General features: G+C 39.5%; 1 protein-coding gene across 2 annotated transcripts; it reads left to right on the top strand.

The window, feature by feature from the left end:
* Positions 1-434: 434 nt before the first annotated feature.
* Positions 435-9543, top strand: LSMEM1 (leucine rich single-pass membrane protein 1). Of its 2 annotated transcripts, XM_090137595.1 has the most exons (5): positions 435-1162; positions 1962-2238; positions 4564-4695; positions 6792-6932; positions 8727-9530. In XM_090137595.1, exons 3-5 carry the CDS (start codon positions 4569-4571, stop codon positions 8933-8935), a joined length of 477 nt encoding a protein of 158 aa, XP_089993721.1. In that variant the 5' UTR covers positions 435-1162; positions 1962-2238; positions 4564-4568; the 3' UTR covers positions 8936-9530. The 2 variants fall into 2 exon arrangements, with proteins under 2 accessions (XP_089993721.1, XP_031471803.2); XM_031615943.2 differs by lacking the exons at positions 435-1162; positions 1962-2238 and having other exon boundaries at positions 8727-9543.
* Positions 9544-16860: the final 7317 nt, after the last annotated feature.

The following is a 16860-nucleotide window of genomic DNA, read 5'->3' as shown; positions in this document are numbered from 1 at the left end:
TTAAATGGGGTGCATACATGTAATCAACTGCCATGTGTCAGATTTGATTACTTACTTTATAGTAAGGTAAATTAAATATTCATTGACCAAGTGTTTGGGTAAGATTGTGTTAATATGGAAGGATGAACTTGTTCATGTGAAATGATTTTTAGTACCTTTTAAAACTTTAAGTGGCAGATGAACAAATAAATTCCTCTATAGTATGAATTTATGTGAAGGGAACTGTGGAGCTGAATTACCTTCACTTACAAGGAAGCAGTAAATAAGATATTTGCCTCAGTGTAAAATAAAGATTCTTATGTTTTGAAATCAGGTGTTTAATTTTTGGAATAAAGATGTTTCTCACTGTGTTCTTTGTCTTAATCTGATTACTACTCTGATGAAAAGTTGAAGTGCTGGCGCAACCTAAATGGTGAAAGAGAGGGATTTATTTTACACACAACTACTGTTGCTTGCCTGTTGCAGAATGTGGCCGTGGTAGTCTTAACTATGTTACCTGAACCGACTGCTTTGTTTGGGAGCTGTATCTTGTATATAATCTGCATAGCAGTCGGTCGTTGCTTTCTTATCAGTTTAGTAATGGGCAGCAACCTGTGGACTAAAGGTCAAACATTTCCTAGTTTTGGTGCTACAAAATATCTCTTGCCTGACCGGAGTCATTCTAAATGCCGTTCCATATTGAAAGCCACCTCCTACCTCCAGTTTCCTTCTCTAGAGGACTGAAATGTGCCAATAACAGACTTATGTGGGGACAGTGAGGAAGTTTATGTGAAGACCAAGATCAGCCAGAGCTTCTGCATCAGCCGCTCTGCGAACGTGTCTTCTTTCATTCTGATCTCTGACCTAGATCAAGCTGACTGCATTTGCCTGGCCTAAGGCTTGTGATTCTCCCCTTGCATCATTTGTTCCCACCAGCCTGCTTGTCTCTGGCTGTGGGTGGTCACCTTTGGTGAACTTCACCAGCATAGAGTAGCACTTCTGAGAGCTTTATGTGCTTCCGGAAGTTTGCAAAGTATCCAGCGCCCCTGTGCAGGTGGCCGGGCACGTGGTTCCCCTTTCCCCCAGAATGCTGTAGGTGCCAGCGGCAGGGACTGGGATGGCGTCCAAGGTTGTTAGAGCAGAGGAGATGGGCTGGGCTGCTTTGCTGCCTGCTCGAGATCTGGTGATGTTTTAGACTTTCAAGCTTAGAACAGGGGAGTGTTAAGTCTTCATCTTACAGTTAGGATGGTGTCAGGAATCTTTCAGTGATAGAAGTGGGATAATATATATATTTTATATATAGATGGTTTTTTTTTTAATTATTTTTTTTTTTTTTTTGCTTGTCCTTGTTTAAAGGGAGGGTTTCTAGGGGACCAAGCAGGAAGGGAGCAAGCTGCATTATTGGCACAGCTACTGGTAGTGCAGCAGCAGAGACTGTCACCTTATAGAGGGGAACTGAGTCAGTAGGTGCATCACCTTGTGATCTTTTCTGAAAGAAAAGTACATTCGTGGTCAGTTTAAAGTAGATCAATATTATGGAAGTAGAGAACTGCTTGAGAAAGGATTTGTTGTTTTGACCCACGCTCCCTGTTAGCATCAGCTGCCTGTCAATGGTGTGCTGTAACATTATGTTCTGCAATGTTAGCAACAGAAACAGCGATTGAAAGATCTTTCCATGAACCATCAGTATTTACAATCAGCTTAGAGTTTATTTTCTGGATGCTGTACAAATCGGTCCAGGTGGTAATATACTTGAATTTGTAAGGTGTTGGAGGAGGAAAGTAACTTTTCCAGTTGATGCCTTTAAAGTACATACAACTGCAGTAATGTAGAAATGACGTCTGCATAGCAAACTTGTTACTCATAACTACAGTAATATTGCTATGACGTTTTTTCGTAGCAAACTAGTTTTAAAAAGGAATCATAAAGCAAAGGTTTAGTGAAATATTGATCTTCAATAACACATTATTTTTCCATTATAGGATATTTAATGATTCCAGTATATTAAAGAGCTGTGCATATGCTGATTTCCTTTTAAACAGTTCAATACGGTGAAGTCAGTGTGCTTGGCTGAGATTAACGCTAAATATAGATCGAAAGAGACAGTCTGTTTCATGACTGCCTTCATGGGTCCTGCAGGGGCTGACAGGCTCCTATGGGGCTAAAAGTGGAGGGGAAGAGCAGTACAAGTTTTGCTCTGGGGCTTTGGCATGGGCTGAGTTCCTCCATACTGGCCTTTTACCTGAACGTGGCTATGTTGTAAGTAACATTTCATTTTCCTGTTATTTTAAATCCTTCTAAACTGGTTTTTTTTTTTTTTTTTTTTCCCTGTTAAGAACTTTCAGTGTCTTCACACTAATTTCTCATTTTATTACAACAATTTAGGGAGAAATTTAGAAATCAAATGAGGAAAAGTTCTTTAAAGAAGATTAAAGTGCGAGAAAGACTGGCAAAGTATAATCAATCCAATGTTTTATTTTGTTGGAAGACTCATCAATACCTTTGGCCAGTGACACTGATGTATCCTCTCACATTTATTTGAAATATCACTGGAAAATAAAACATAGGGGTTTCCTTCACTGCAGTTACGTGCACAGGGAGGAAGTTGGTTTTAAATAATTATGAAATTAGAAATGTGTAATTCCACTAATAGTAATGCATAAAAGGTACTCACATTTATTACAGCTCAAGCTGTTAAGGAGAGTCTTTCCTGAAGCAGCAGAGAGGTACTAATCAGAATATCCCAGAGAAATAACTGCTCTTTGGAAGCTAAAAATAACCAGAAGCATTTGTGCATGAGATGGTAGCTTTGAGCCTGCTGTTGTAGGAATGCACGGCTCTGTGTGGCTGCAGCTGGCCATGAGTGTGCTTGTGGAGAGACAGCAGTGAGAGTGCAGGTGGCAGTGGGGCTGGCCGAGGTGTGATCTCACACTGTGTGACGTGCCAGGGCAATGGAAGTGCATACAACCTTCTGCCTGAAGCTACTGCTACACAAAGGGAAGTCAGGTGCTAGGTACAGTTCACCACTGCTACCTTATTTTTGTGTTTTTCAACAATTCTGAAGGGAGAAAAAACCAAGTTGCAAGCTTTTCTTATGCTCTATTAAATATAAGTGTAAAAGTATACATGTAGGCCTGTCAGTTTAAGCACTCACTTTTCAGTGCTTAAAACTCAGGGAATGCTTATGTGCTCAAATCTGAGGGAATTGTGGCAATCTTCTCTTGTAAGAGAAAGGTGTTTTCTATAGCCATTTATGCCTGTATTCCTCAAACATTTTATTTAGGTTTTCCAGTGAAGTGCTGAGTTAGGAATCCAATTACAATGTTTTTAATTTATTGGCGATGGACAGAGGGAGTGGCATGTCAAGGGGACGATTCAACTTATCTAGGATTCAGAAATCACCTGTAGGTGCTTAACATCTTTCATCAGGGTGAGGCTTACATCTCATGAAATGTTGAGTTGTATTTGGCAGGCAAGACTGAACTTGGGGGATTTGATAAAATATACAGTGTGTAAGATTTGTTCAACATTAGGGCTAAAATAACCACTGCAAGCACCAGCTTTACATTCATTGGCAAGGAAAGGTATTTTTAGACTGCAATTCTAAGGTCTGGAAAGACTTATCTAGATAGAAAAGGAGTATTTCCTGGAGAAACATATTTTTCTTCAGTAACTGCAGTGGGAGCTTTTGGTGAACATTGTGGTCTAAGTTGCCTTGTTAGAGTGACTGCATCTCTTTATGGCTAGAACTGTGTGCTTCAACACATACAGGAGCTTGCTTAGGTAGTGCGTATTCTTTCTATACAATCTTCATAGCTGAATTTGTTTGTATAATCACTGAAACATTTCATGCACCCAGACTGCAGTGACACACTTCCTTGTTATGCTCAATCAATGTTTTTCTTTAGGCAAGGGGTAATGGTCTGAAGAAAAGGTTTTGTCATCAGGCTTTAACTTGTCCATAATTCACATTTATATGAAGTACAACTAATACATATTTTTTTTTCCCCCATTATTCACAAATTATAACTTCACAGTGACACTACAAGGTGCATAGGCAGACCTATATTCTTGCTTATTCTTACCTCCTATACCCATACCTGCTTTCTGGCCATGTCTCATCACTGAATAGTTTGGTGCTGAAAGTGCAGGTTCTATGTGACATCCTTACTGTTGATGCTGGTGAAGATTTGGCTTTCACTGTGGTCAGGTATCACTCTTCTTCTTCATAAGTATCCACCAAACTAGAAAAAGTTACACGATTGAATATCTAATGCCCAAATAAATATTAGTGAAACAGATATTCTCTCTCCACACATACATATATGCATACATATGTGCAATTATATGTATATATGTGTACATATGTGCATTCACAGGTACACAGATAAAATGTAGAAATGAAGCTTTGTAAGAATATATAACAGATGCTACACACTGGGTTACCCATGCCTTCAAATGTGCTGGTCCTTCAAGTCCCTAAATTTTAGTGGTTGTTACAGCTGCTTCTCAGATCAGGACACCTACTATTAGCAGTCGGTTTACATCTTTATAACTTAACTTTTTAATTATTATTTCTTCTAGATACAATGGAGAAAACTTCTTTGGAAATTAACCTCCCCAATATCGATGAAGAGAGAAAGCTTTACGTAGTTGATTCCTTAAACAACCTAAACAAACTAAATGTTTGCCCAGATGAATTCCAGCGTCCTCTGGGTACGTATGACAATGTTTTGTGTTTATTCTTTGTACACTAATAAGCTATGAAGCAAATGGAAAACACTAACAACATCGTATTGCACAGGTGTCAACAGCCCAATAGATGAATATGTCAAACTCTGCGTTGAAAATTTTAAGGGAAAACAAAAAAAAAAGCTTACACCAGATGAATGGTTTAGCTACCGCTGGTGACTACTTCAGGTGTCAGATTCTAGGAAATCCTTACATTTGACTAAAGATTCACTGTGAAGCCTGAATTTGTCTCTCTTTTCTACTTGGCTCCATCAGACAAGGTAATTTCTCTAATACTGCACAGTCTACACTTCTTCCATGAATAGCATTGTAACTCTTCCCAAGCTAAAATTCACTTGTGGCAATAGAAATGCCAGTGAATTTCTGTTCATTCTTTTAAGACATATCTCCTAAGGACTCAAATGTGAAGCTTCTTAAGAGGCTTTTAAGCATTTTGATTCACAGAATCTCTTTAGTTTCAGATATGAGCTCTCCCACTTCTACTGCTTTTCGAACCAGAAAATCATAGAATATCCCCAGTTGGAAGGAATCCACAAGGAGCCTAATTCCTGGGTCCACAGTGTAACACCCCAAACTCAGACCATATGTCTGAAAGTGTTGTTCAAACACTCCTTCTACTCCAGGAAGCTCAGTGCCATGGCCATTGCCCTGGAGAGCCTGTTCCAGTGCCCACCACCCTCTGGTGAAGAACCTTTTCCTGGCATCCAATCTGTACCACCCCTGACACATCTTCATGCCATTTCCTTGGGTTACTTCACTGTCACTAGAGAGCAGAGATCAGTTTTTATTTACTGTAATGGCAAATTTGACTGAAGAAAAGGTATGGAACTACAGAATGTTTGGGATTCAAAGGGCCATACATTAATAATCCTTCTAGTTAAATAGCTTAATATATATAATATACCTTTCCGGATTTAAATAACTTTCTCCTACTCAACAGTAAATAAAAGGTAGCCTAATGCATATTTTACGCATCCACTTGTAAAGTGCTTTGTATTCATCTAGGACTATTCTTTTTAACACAGAGAGTTGTCTTTTTAATGTTTTTTAAAGCTTGGAAATTCTGTAGGTAAGATAAATAGATGAATTTGCCTTATTCAGCAGCATGAAATTCTGGTTCTCTTGCCAGAAAATCAGTGAGAGCTGTGTCATACTTTTCAGTTCAGTAAATACTACATTCTCATGAACAATCTGTTTAGCAGTATAGCAGATGCCCAGTTAGGTTAAAAAATGATGTTTCAGGAGTATTGCAGTACTCATGGCAATCCTTTCATCCAGTAGCTCAATATGACCTGGCATAATCAAACACATTAGCATGTTAAAAGCTATTTAAAATGTAAACACATTTGGATTGCCTTGTAGCAGCCATGCAAAAATTTCTTTGTGTTTTAAACAATAAAATGTTTTCCCATTCTTTGCAGCATGACAAGAGTCTGTATTCAGTGATTCTTTGAAGCACTATAGCCTGGCAAGCTCAGCCAGTAAGAAGCATTCATCATGTAGAGCAAGCATGGAATATTTCTGAGAACTCTGTTGATAGCTTACTGTTCTTGAGAGACAGTAGTAGCAGGAGGTCGCCTTCCTTTTTATTCTAATTAGAAAGCAATATTGGTGCAGGTGCATGGTATATGATGCATTTGTTATGAATGCTAAGGGAAAAAACACAATCCCTCCCAAATATTAAAAAATTTAATCTTACCTGAAGCAGGAGCATGTTAAATGCAATAAAGAAAAACTGAGATATTCCTGAAGATCTCCTGCTAGTTCAGCCAGTTGTTCAGAGCCCAGGTTTGTTCATTGTTGAAGTGCTACTATGGCACATGCATCCTTCCCTCAGGCTTATCACTACAGGCTCAGTTGCAAAACTGTCAGAGATTTCTACCATGGAATCTCTGAAATCTCATGAAATTCGCATGAACTTTCTCATGGTCTTCACTTGACTTCACCTATTATCATTAGGGCTTATTGCCACATTTCATAGGATCATAGAATTTATGTCGTGCTTATTCTAATGAAACTGAACAAACTTCATCACTAAATGACTTGTCATCTCTTTACAGATGAGGATGTTGAGAGCACCAGTGGCACTAGAGAGGACATGACAGGGAGTAAAACAAGAAACCAGTGCTACTTCTTCATTGCCTTCATTCTTACTTTGATTGTCAGTTTGGCAATTGTTTCATTTGTAATATTCTTAATAAGTAAGTAAAGCAAACAGTGATTCTTAAAAATTTGGGAATATGGGGAAGAACTTTGCTGAAATGTGTCATGCTACTTCATGCTACTTTATAACATCCTACTGCTGTACACGCATGACTAAAGTCTTTAGCTAGATGTGAGCTGGGTCCTGGGTGTAAAAGCACAGGCCTCTGTTCTCTGAGCTACAAGGCACAACTTTGTTCTTTGTGCAAAGGTTTTGTGAGCTTAAACAGCTGTCAAGAATTTAGTTCAAAGTGTGAAAGCGTGTCCTTGAAAACTCCGACTGGAAATGAAATTAAATTTTTAAGACAGCTATATGGCAATGAGTAAGCTTTGTATATTTCCAGAGGAAATTCAGTACTGGTGGCTTTTCACTGAAAGTGGAATTACACTAAGGCTAGCACCTAAATCAAGGTCCTTTAAGATATTATCCTTTATTCAGAAAGACCTGAAAACTGCAAGCTAAGAACTGATCGGAAAGTGTTTGGAACTAAGAAAACCTCAAATAAACAAAAAATCAGATAAGATATATCAAAATTGTCACATGGCATCAAGTCTGTAGACATATTTACTACCCCACTTGGGCTGGACAGATTGGGATAGATCAGTTAATGTTGCTGAGCTCATAGCTACAGGTGGCCTTACTTTATGGAGCCTTTGTCATCTTGGGGATTTTTGTACTAATTGCATTGGACAGCATGAGGTATGTTATTTTAATGCACAAGTCCATTTTGAAAGAATTGTAATCCATGAGAAATTAAGATTACTTTTACTCTATAGTAGGAAATTCACTGGAATTTAGCAAAAATCCTTTTTTCCATCTTGAGAGGAAATCCTAAACCTTGATTGAACTTGCTCACAAGCTCACAAGAGACAAAGCATAAGACAAATATATGAACAAAACATTAAGTGGCATGATTGTAAAACACTAATTAAAACATCTACTATTTGAATTTCAGATATATTTAACGGGCTGCTGGTAAGTGTGCAGATAAATGAGTAATGTGTCCCTCAAGCAGAAAAACTGTAAAATAACTAATAGTGAAAAGGGTACTTGAGGGATTAAAGAAGTTCACTTGGGCTTGGAAATGGTACGAACCTGCGCTTTTAGAAGCTAACTACTGTTAGTGTTTGTCTGAGATTATGCTTTAAATCCATAGGCATAGACTTGTTTTGCATTGGCACACCACTAGAATTAAACTTTTGTTGGCTTCAAAACCCATGGGTAAATTTTGTCAGCCTTAGAAGGATGAAATAAAAATAGCTCCAGAAGTGTATATAATGGGTATTGCATACTGGTGTTCCAGAGGAACACTGCCTTTCAATGCCAGTATTTACTAGAATTTTCCTCTAACCTAAATGCTTTAGGAAAACAAATGCTGTGGCTGTAGCCTTTGTTGTGCTTTACTAAGTGTGCTTCTAGAAAAACATAGGTGAGTAGTGCCCAGAAATAGCAACTTGGAGCCATTTAATATCACATTTTCTCATGGACACAAATGGAATGGATACACTCCTGGAGACTGCAAAATTTGTCTGAGACAGAGTACTTGGTTGTATTATACTGCTCTGCAGTTAAAAAAAAAAAAAAAAAAAAGATAATAAACACAAAGAATTCAGTGAGCAGGCTACTCCCATCAGATGCCTAACTTTTTCCAATTGGATTCTGCTTTTGTTTTCCTGTTTAATATTCTCTCCTGTCATAATTCTCAACAATCGCACGTGGGAATGCAAGAGAGGGTAGTGATGCTTTTAACTTAAATGCTGAAAAATTAATGTGATATATTTTCCTTTCCAAGTTCAAACTAGAAACAAGATGGACCAAATATCAAGCAGACTCATATCTGAAAGGAAGAACATAGAAGAGCTTAAGAAAATGAACAGTATGATACTAAAGTATCTAAATCAATCAGAAATGAAGGAAAAGGAAAGATACCTCTTCACACAGTCTCCTGAACTTCATGATTACTTCTTCACCCATCCAGAGATGAAAGTTTCTGGAGAATAGATCTACTTTGGAATGAAATTCAGCATCACTTTATTCACGTACTCAGATGTTTTCACGATATACTGTAACATTCTGATATGGTCACAGGAACATTACAAAGGCTATCTGAATGAAAAATATTAGAAAAGGATATTTGATTCTGTTTGACGTGAACACAGATTTTGAAAAATAAGCCCACTATAAACAGTGAATGGTCAACAATTTTCAGTAGTTTCAGATTCTCTGCGCATTGTAAATTACAGGGCTAGGGGCTTAGTTTTACTTCAGATGTAAGTGATCACACAGAATAATGATTTTTATTCAAGTGATCCCTGCATGGCCTTGTTGACTTTGGAACAACTTCTGTCTTTGCTTCTATATTATTTGTATTCAAGGATAACTGCAGATTTCGTCACTTACAAATAAATTCAGTTTTGCCACTGAGTTTGTGGTCTGTATTTCTGTGTATCTGAACAGATTGATGCCACTTCTGGAAAAAAAAAAGAAAAAGAAAATCCCAAAACCAATAACTAAACCTGACTAAAAAGTAATCCTTTCATAAAACATCATATTGAGCCCTAATTACTAAGGACTGAAAGTGGGAGTCATATTGTCTTACATGGGAAATAGGCTTAGATAACTTGGTCTATCTCATAATACTGCTAGCATGTTCTACTCAGTATTTGTTAGCAGCTGTTGGGGGAAGACCAAGTGTTTTTTATAAAGTGATATGGGGAAAATGATATATGTACATGTTCTCTTCCCTATGGTTGCTGTTGGCCACTGCCAGAGAAAGGCCACAGGGCCAGATAAAGATCTGCACTGAGTGTTCCTGTTTTAAAAAATGGTCCAGAGACTAAAAGCAGTAGCTGCTGCTTTCTCAGTTTGACTTCACACAGCTGCGGAGACCAAGACCCAAAAGTGCAATCATCTAAGGAACTGGTGGGTAACTTTGTCATTTTAGTATTCAGATTCTGATATGGTATGCACATTAAGAAGCCACCTCAATTACCAGTAAACAAACTGGTTACTCCCCTCCCAGCAGTTAAATGGCAGCTGACATTCAGCACCTTCTCTTTTACTTCAAGTTCTCTTTTCAATCAGAGCTTTTTTTATCTCTCCTGGACGAGTTCATAAAAATAGTCACCTAGGTCCACAACATGCAATGCAGTCTCCTTTCCCAAAATGAACAATAATCCTTGCTGTGGTTACTCTGTTGTCTACATATATTGTAGAAGTGAAGAAGAACTAGATCTGGGAATCTTTCTTGCTATGACTTTACCTGGATTTGCCCACTGATTCCTAGGAGTCCCATTCCTTCTAAGAGGAATATTTTGGCTTACATCTATGTTTTGCATCACCTTCTTCCTATTTCTTGAGCACTGTTTTTCTTTTCCTGCTGTATTACTGACAAGTCATTCACATGAAAACCGTGAGTTTTGGCTGTAAGAGCTTATTACTCCTGCTGTTAATTGTCAGCTGGAGTCTTAATTATCTACTCTGGGAATCACAAGTGTTTGTTACAAAAATAACTTTAATACCAATAAGAGAATGATAAAAGTGTAGAATATGTTGCAAGAAAAGAAACCCTAAAAGCCTAGAATAAATATCTTCCTGTAAGTGCTGTTAAATGATGACAGAAAAAGTGTCATACAACGAAGAACATGAAACTCACAGTGCTGCTTCTCTGTTCACCAAGCTGTCAGCTGCTTTTAATGGCAGTATTTTCATCTCTCCCACTCATCTTGTAGCTACCATAACTGCTTTCAAGCTACTGTCTCACCCTTACACGCATCTGTACTTGCCAGCCAGGGAGAAACAATTCTAATACTTGGCATCCAGTGTATCTCAAACACGTGGATTTGGCACATCCCTCAATTTAACTGCAGCTATCAGAGATGTCTGTGCTTCTCTAGAAACTGACACCAATAGCCTGTAGATTTTTTCTGGCAGGAGATGGTGTAAATAAAATATGTGCTACATCAACAGTCAACAGAAATTGAAACTTCCTCATGTCTCTGCTGTTGTTGTCAACTACTGTTAATCTGTTATTCAATCAGTAATCACAAGAAATCCACTTTTTCTGTCCCTTCTTTTGACTACAAAAGTTTTTTTCCCCTTCATAATTTGAGCTTGTGAGGTGCTGAGTACCCTCAGCTGCCACAGATTTATATAGGACCAGCAATAGCAGGCATGCTTGGTACCAAAGGGACTGAACCCCCAGTTCATACTTTTTATATTTAATTGCTACTTCTCTTGCAGTGATTAGTGATTTAGAGCAGAGATATAAAAAGTGCAAAGGTCCAAGGAAATCTTTAAGCCTATCTTAGTAATACTGTTGAAATATGCCTGCTTTTGGACCCTTTTGTATACAGGGGGACATGGTGTAGCACTGCATACAGCTGCTCAAGTTGCAAATATCCATTTACAGTGAGGTCAGCTCCCATTTGAGAAAAGAGTGAGGGCTAAGATGGACATCTTGACAGTGAAGTGCCACAACCACTCCACCAATGCTTTCTGAAATATCTTCAGAAGGAGAAGAAAACAATGGCTACTTCATGAATATGGCTCATCTACTGATGGTGAGAGAGTCCCAGACAAACAAATACTTGACTTAAAATCTTCTCCAAACTTGAACCTGAACTAAACCAGCTCATTCCAGGGCTCCATAATCTTGAATAAGTAGTTACCTGACTAGTGAACTCTGAGCTCCAGCAGCACTTGGCATAACTAATGTATAGTATATCTTACAATTTATCTCCTGTATATGTGGATAAGATCTCTATCATGGTGCACATCTCAGGAGTCTGCAACGTCTAGTGGTGTGACAAAGAAATATCCATGCGCCAAGATGAGCTGGTGGTAATAAATAAATTCATCTTACAGTAGTTACAGTCATTTGCCAGTACTGCTTCTTTCCATTTTCTTTAATTTGCAGACTATAGAGGCATCTATCCAACGTCACTTTTCCATCTATCCAAGTCACTGGCTTTTCAGTGTTTATCTGAGTCCACTGTAAATCAATCCGACATGCAAAGGGGTCAGATAGATTTAATAACATGCCATCAATGCTCATCTGCACCAACAGGTGCAACTACTATAATTACTGAAAAGGCAACTTGACTTCAGCAAATTTTCTGTGGAATAAATCTGGGCAATACTAGAAACATTCTGATAAGTAAAGAGAAACACTTGGAAGACCTAACCAAGAAATTATCTTCGGCTTCCATCAAAGGCAGGATCTGTCCTTGAAATGCTTGGCTGAATCTTCAGGCCACCAAGTAATATCAGTGTAAAGTCCTGTGGAAAACCTCTAAAACTGTCTTCCATGTCTTAATCATTGCTGCATTGCTTAGTTCTGAAGAAGGAAACTATGTTTAGTTTGCGTTTGGAATTAGGGAAGCAAAAGTGCTTGCCAAAGAGGGTGCAGAATATGCTGGAAGATGGACAGCTCTACTTCCTTGCTTAGGCAAGTTCCCCTGCTTTGAGAGAAGCCTACGTGACCAACGTGATAAGGGATAGGGTCTCTTCAGTCCCCAGCTCAAATGGAGGGAAGGGTCAATGCTACTCTTCCTCCTTCCACACATCTGCACATGGTGAATCCTACCTACTCCTACATTGCAGGCAAACTACAGATACATATGAAAAACCTCTCTATTTGGCAATAAATATAAAGGACTACAACTCAGCAGTCAGGTGTGCACCAGCCACCTGAATATTACTGGACCAGAGATTACACTGAAACCAAGGGTGGTGATCCGAGTTTTCTTTCCCTGCTATCTAATCTCCATTTTCTCTTGTGCTCTCTCTCTCCTTCTCTCTCTCTCTTTTCAAGTTATATTACAGTGTAATGCAAGGCTTATCATTATAGCTTGTTGGCAGTAAGGCATAGATATATATGGATATACACTACATCTTGTGCTAATCATTGTAGTGTGATACAAATAAATATTCAACCAATTGTTCTGTGACATTCCACCTAAATTTAGAGGGAAATTAAAAGCTCAGCAACACTGACTCGATTGTGTCAAACCTAAATGTTGTGTTGTCTCCTTTTGCCCCGCTTAACTGTGAGAAATTCCCTCCTTTGTTCCTGATGTCCAGAATAGTCCATGTTTTTTGTTAATAAAAGTGTGGACTGTTGTATCTGACCTGATGGAACTATGCGTGAAGATAATATACAGTAATAGATAGTAGAGGGCTAGCTAACACTGGCATTTTCTTGCCTCTTCTGGGGTAAAACTATCATGAGAACACCAGGTTGAACAAGGTCAGCTTCCAATGCAATGTCAGATTTGGTCCTGTGCTCAAACAAATAGAGATCAATGGGTACAAGCACCATGCAAGAGCTGAGGAAATAATTATTTCTAGAGATCTGTCTATGAAACGATAAGAGGTTGGGTAAATTCAGACAGTGAGCATCTTCAGGAGATGAACAGATGAATATGGGGGGAGGGAGGTGTGGGGAGGATTTTGAGAGGCAATCAAACTCATCCCTTTGTCTGACAGCAGCATCAGATAAACTTAACTCATTCCTGACCGTTTCTTGTCCAGTCTCATCATAAAATATTTAAGAGATGAAGCTTCCACAAATCTGTTCTGGTGCTTAATAAATGGCATGGTTAGAAAACTTGTTGAAGTCTGACTCAAATCTTCCCTGCTAAAATTTAAGCTAATTATTATTACCCAGCCTATTGCTTGCAAACATGAAATATAGTTTATTTGTTGCTTCCCTCCCCCCCCCCCCCCCTTTTTTTTTTTCTTATTTTATATTATACTAACTCCGTGAGACAAGTTCATTCTTAACAAATCTTTTTTAGCCTCTGAGATACTTGGAATCTTAATACATCTATTCTTAAACTCTAGTGTGTGTTCAGTTTTGTTCTGGAAAAAGTGAGTTACCAAAGCTTCAATGAAAAGGACGAATAGATTTGCTATTACTGCTGATTTACATAGAAAGCTTCACATGCTTTGCTCACTGGTAATAATACAAAGCCAAACATGAGCAAAAAATAATAATGATGCCTGTACTCTAAATCTGGGTGCATAAGAGAAAATTCCAGGTCTGTCACAAGTTTTATTACATCACATGCTCTTGAAGGTGATGTGCTTTGCATTGCACTGAGCTCAGACTATTCAGGAACACTAAATGCCGTGTCAAGGTATTTGCCAAATGAACAGAATGGAACAATGCTCAGTGAAGCAGAGGGACAATTGACAGAAAATTATCTGAACAAAAATCCTATTTCATGTTTTGTTTTTTTTTTTGTTTTTGTTTTTGTTTTTGTTTTTGTTTTTTTAAGATTCTGAAAATAGAATCAGAGAATCACAGAATAATAGAATGGCCTGGGTTGAAAAGAACCACAATGATCATCTAATTTTAACCCCCCTGCTATGTGCAGGGTCGCCAACCACTAGACCAGGCTGCCCAGAGCCACATCCAGCCTGGCCTTGAATGCCTCCAGGGATGGGGCATCCACAGCCTCCTTGGGCAACCTGTTCCAGTGCATCACCAACCTCTGTGTGAAAAACTAGTGTTTCTTTTCGTTCCACAAAAACATAATATTGTAAAGTTATAAATGACGTTGCCCATAAATATCCATTTGCAGAGCAAAAATTTCAGGTTTTCTTATTCATTTCACTATATTTGATATGATATATCCGATATGAGTTCCTGTACTCAGGTTCAGAATTTTTCCCTATTGGAAATATCATCAGAGCAACAAAAGCTTTAGTATTTTGAAAATATTTATTCTGGTTTATTATCAACTGGTTCTAATTAGAATTCTGATTAAGCAACATCTGCATAGAACAAATGCCAAATAAAATCTACAAATTGAATCTATGTTTTGACTCATAACTGAAAATCATCTGTCTGAGATGTTTAACTTGATCTGCTTATGGGTTGTTGGTTTAATCTATCCTAGAAGATGCTGTTGAATAATAAAAGTTGGATCCAATCCTTAGATTGCATCCTTGTGCTACTGGGATTAAGGGATCTACTCTCTTCAATTGAGAAAAAAAAAAGCTCATTCAGTCTACTACATGTTACTGTTCTTTCCTTGGCTGATTAACAAGAATACTGAGATTCAAAGAGAAAGACAGGGGATGTCACTTCCTCTGGGATATGTAAGAACTAGCAACATTATGACCAAAGAAGTTACTCTTAGCTGAGAATTCGATCAATCTTATAATCCAAGAAAAGGTTTTTATAGACTGTTTTCTATCCTTCCTCTAGTTCTGGGCCACATTTCAGCAATTTAAATGCTGCCCACGATGCGCTGATGAGCCAGCAAAACCCCTGAATGATAATGAGAACCTTCCAGTGGAAACAGTCTCAGCACAGTGTTGCTGCTAGTTCATCACTGTGAGGCAAATTGCCTTGCACAGAAGGTGAAAGAACAATTTAAAAATCTATCGCCTGCCAATTTGAGAATGTATTAATAATAGTGGGTGTGTTTTTCAAGTTCTGCTCTGCTCATTTACTCTTAATATCTTCTGCACCACATAACTGACTGCGGAAAACACAGCTTGTCTACATACAGAGTAACACGATGTTCTGAAATTGATAAACACCCTTTAGTTCTCATGGAAAGCTTGTGGCTAATTAACTTCCAACAACTAATGAATGTTCTAGTTTTGTGGTTTTTTTTTTTTTTTTTAAATTATTGTTTGTTTTTCTGAAGGGAACATGAAAGTGTTTCTGTCAGAAGACCTCTCTCTTGGTTCTCAAAATCATACAGCTACATAAATTACTTCTAACTTATCCTTCAGCAGAAAGTGAGAGATGATTTGGGCCTTCTTTTGAGCACCATCAGCGACTTTGTGTCCTGGAGCAAGCTGAAGTAACTAGCTTTGCTACCTGTTAACAGCAACAAACAGTACTTCATGATACTCTTTTAAACAGAATTTTAGATGTGGGTGGAATAAATGTGGGACAGGAATATTATCAGAGAACGCGGTGAAATGAACACAAGCAAGCCCCGAGCCCTGCTGTTTTGGGGCCGCCCTCCGCACAGCCGAGGCGGGATGGGCGGCGGTGTGAGGACACCCCCACGGCGGGTGACTCAGCTCTCTGGTGAGCGGGGAGCCGGCGGCACCCAGCGAACTGATTCAGCAGCTATAAACAGACACTGACTGATTCATTTGGGTCTTTTCAGGGAGGAGGAGAGGTCACAGCAAGACCTCAAGCTGATAAGAATCAGCCACCTGACTTTCAAAGCTCCTCCTAACGCGCTCCTAAGTGTATCCTAAGAAACGCCTCCTCTGTGCACTCGCTTTAACGTCTCTGCTCACATGCCTCTGCAGGGGAAGCAGGGAGAGAAGAGGAGCTTTCCCGCCCACCCACCCTTTCAGCGAGGCTGGCGGGCACCCAACGGCTCCGCCGCAGCCCGGAGCGACCCCTGGCGGCAGCACGGCAGCTCCGCCACACCCGGAGCCGGCGGGGGCGCTGCAGCCCCAGCGCGGCGGGAGGCGGGCGTGGCCCGGAGGGACTGAGACTGCAGCGGGGAAATGGCGGCGGGGCGGCGGCGGGCGGCGTGTGTAACAGCGGAGCCCTGCGGCTGAGGCTCGCCGAGGGTGCGGTGCTGTGTGCACGGCGGAGAGGGGGCGTCGAGGGACGAGCGGTTTGCAGCCGAATGATCCAAAAGTAGGCTGAGGCCACCCCACGGCAGCCTGACAGAATGTTGAGTGCTGAAAATGAAATGCTGCCACGCACCTCATCCAAAAGGGCATTGCTGGCCAGAGTCTGCTGTCAGGCTGAGCCTGGCTTTCTTCAGTGATTTCTGTTTTTTCCCCTCAAGGGCAGCAGTAATGCCTTTTTAATGGGGTTTTAGATGCTTGTTGCTATTTCCGTTGAAATTGTTATCTACTTTCCTGGCTTGGAGAAAAAACGAGGGGAGTTGGCAAAAGTTCAGCTGATCGAAAGCATTGTCTTAAAAAGAGAG

The sequence above is a fragment of the Phasianus colchicus genome, chromosome 1 (genome assembly GCF_987193195.1).
Source record: "Phasianus colchicus chromosome 1, bPhaCol1.hap1.1, whole genome shotgun sequence".
NCBI classification, from domain to species: domain Eukaryota; kingdom Metazoa; phylum Chordata; class Aves; order Galliformes; family Phasianidae; genus Phasianus; species Phasianus colchicus.
This window is presented reverse-complemented; position numbering and strand designations above follow the sequence as displayed.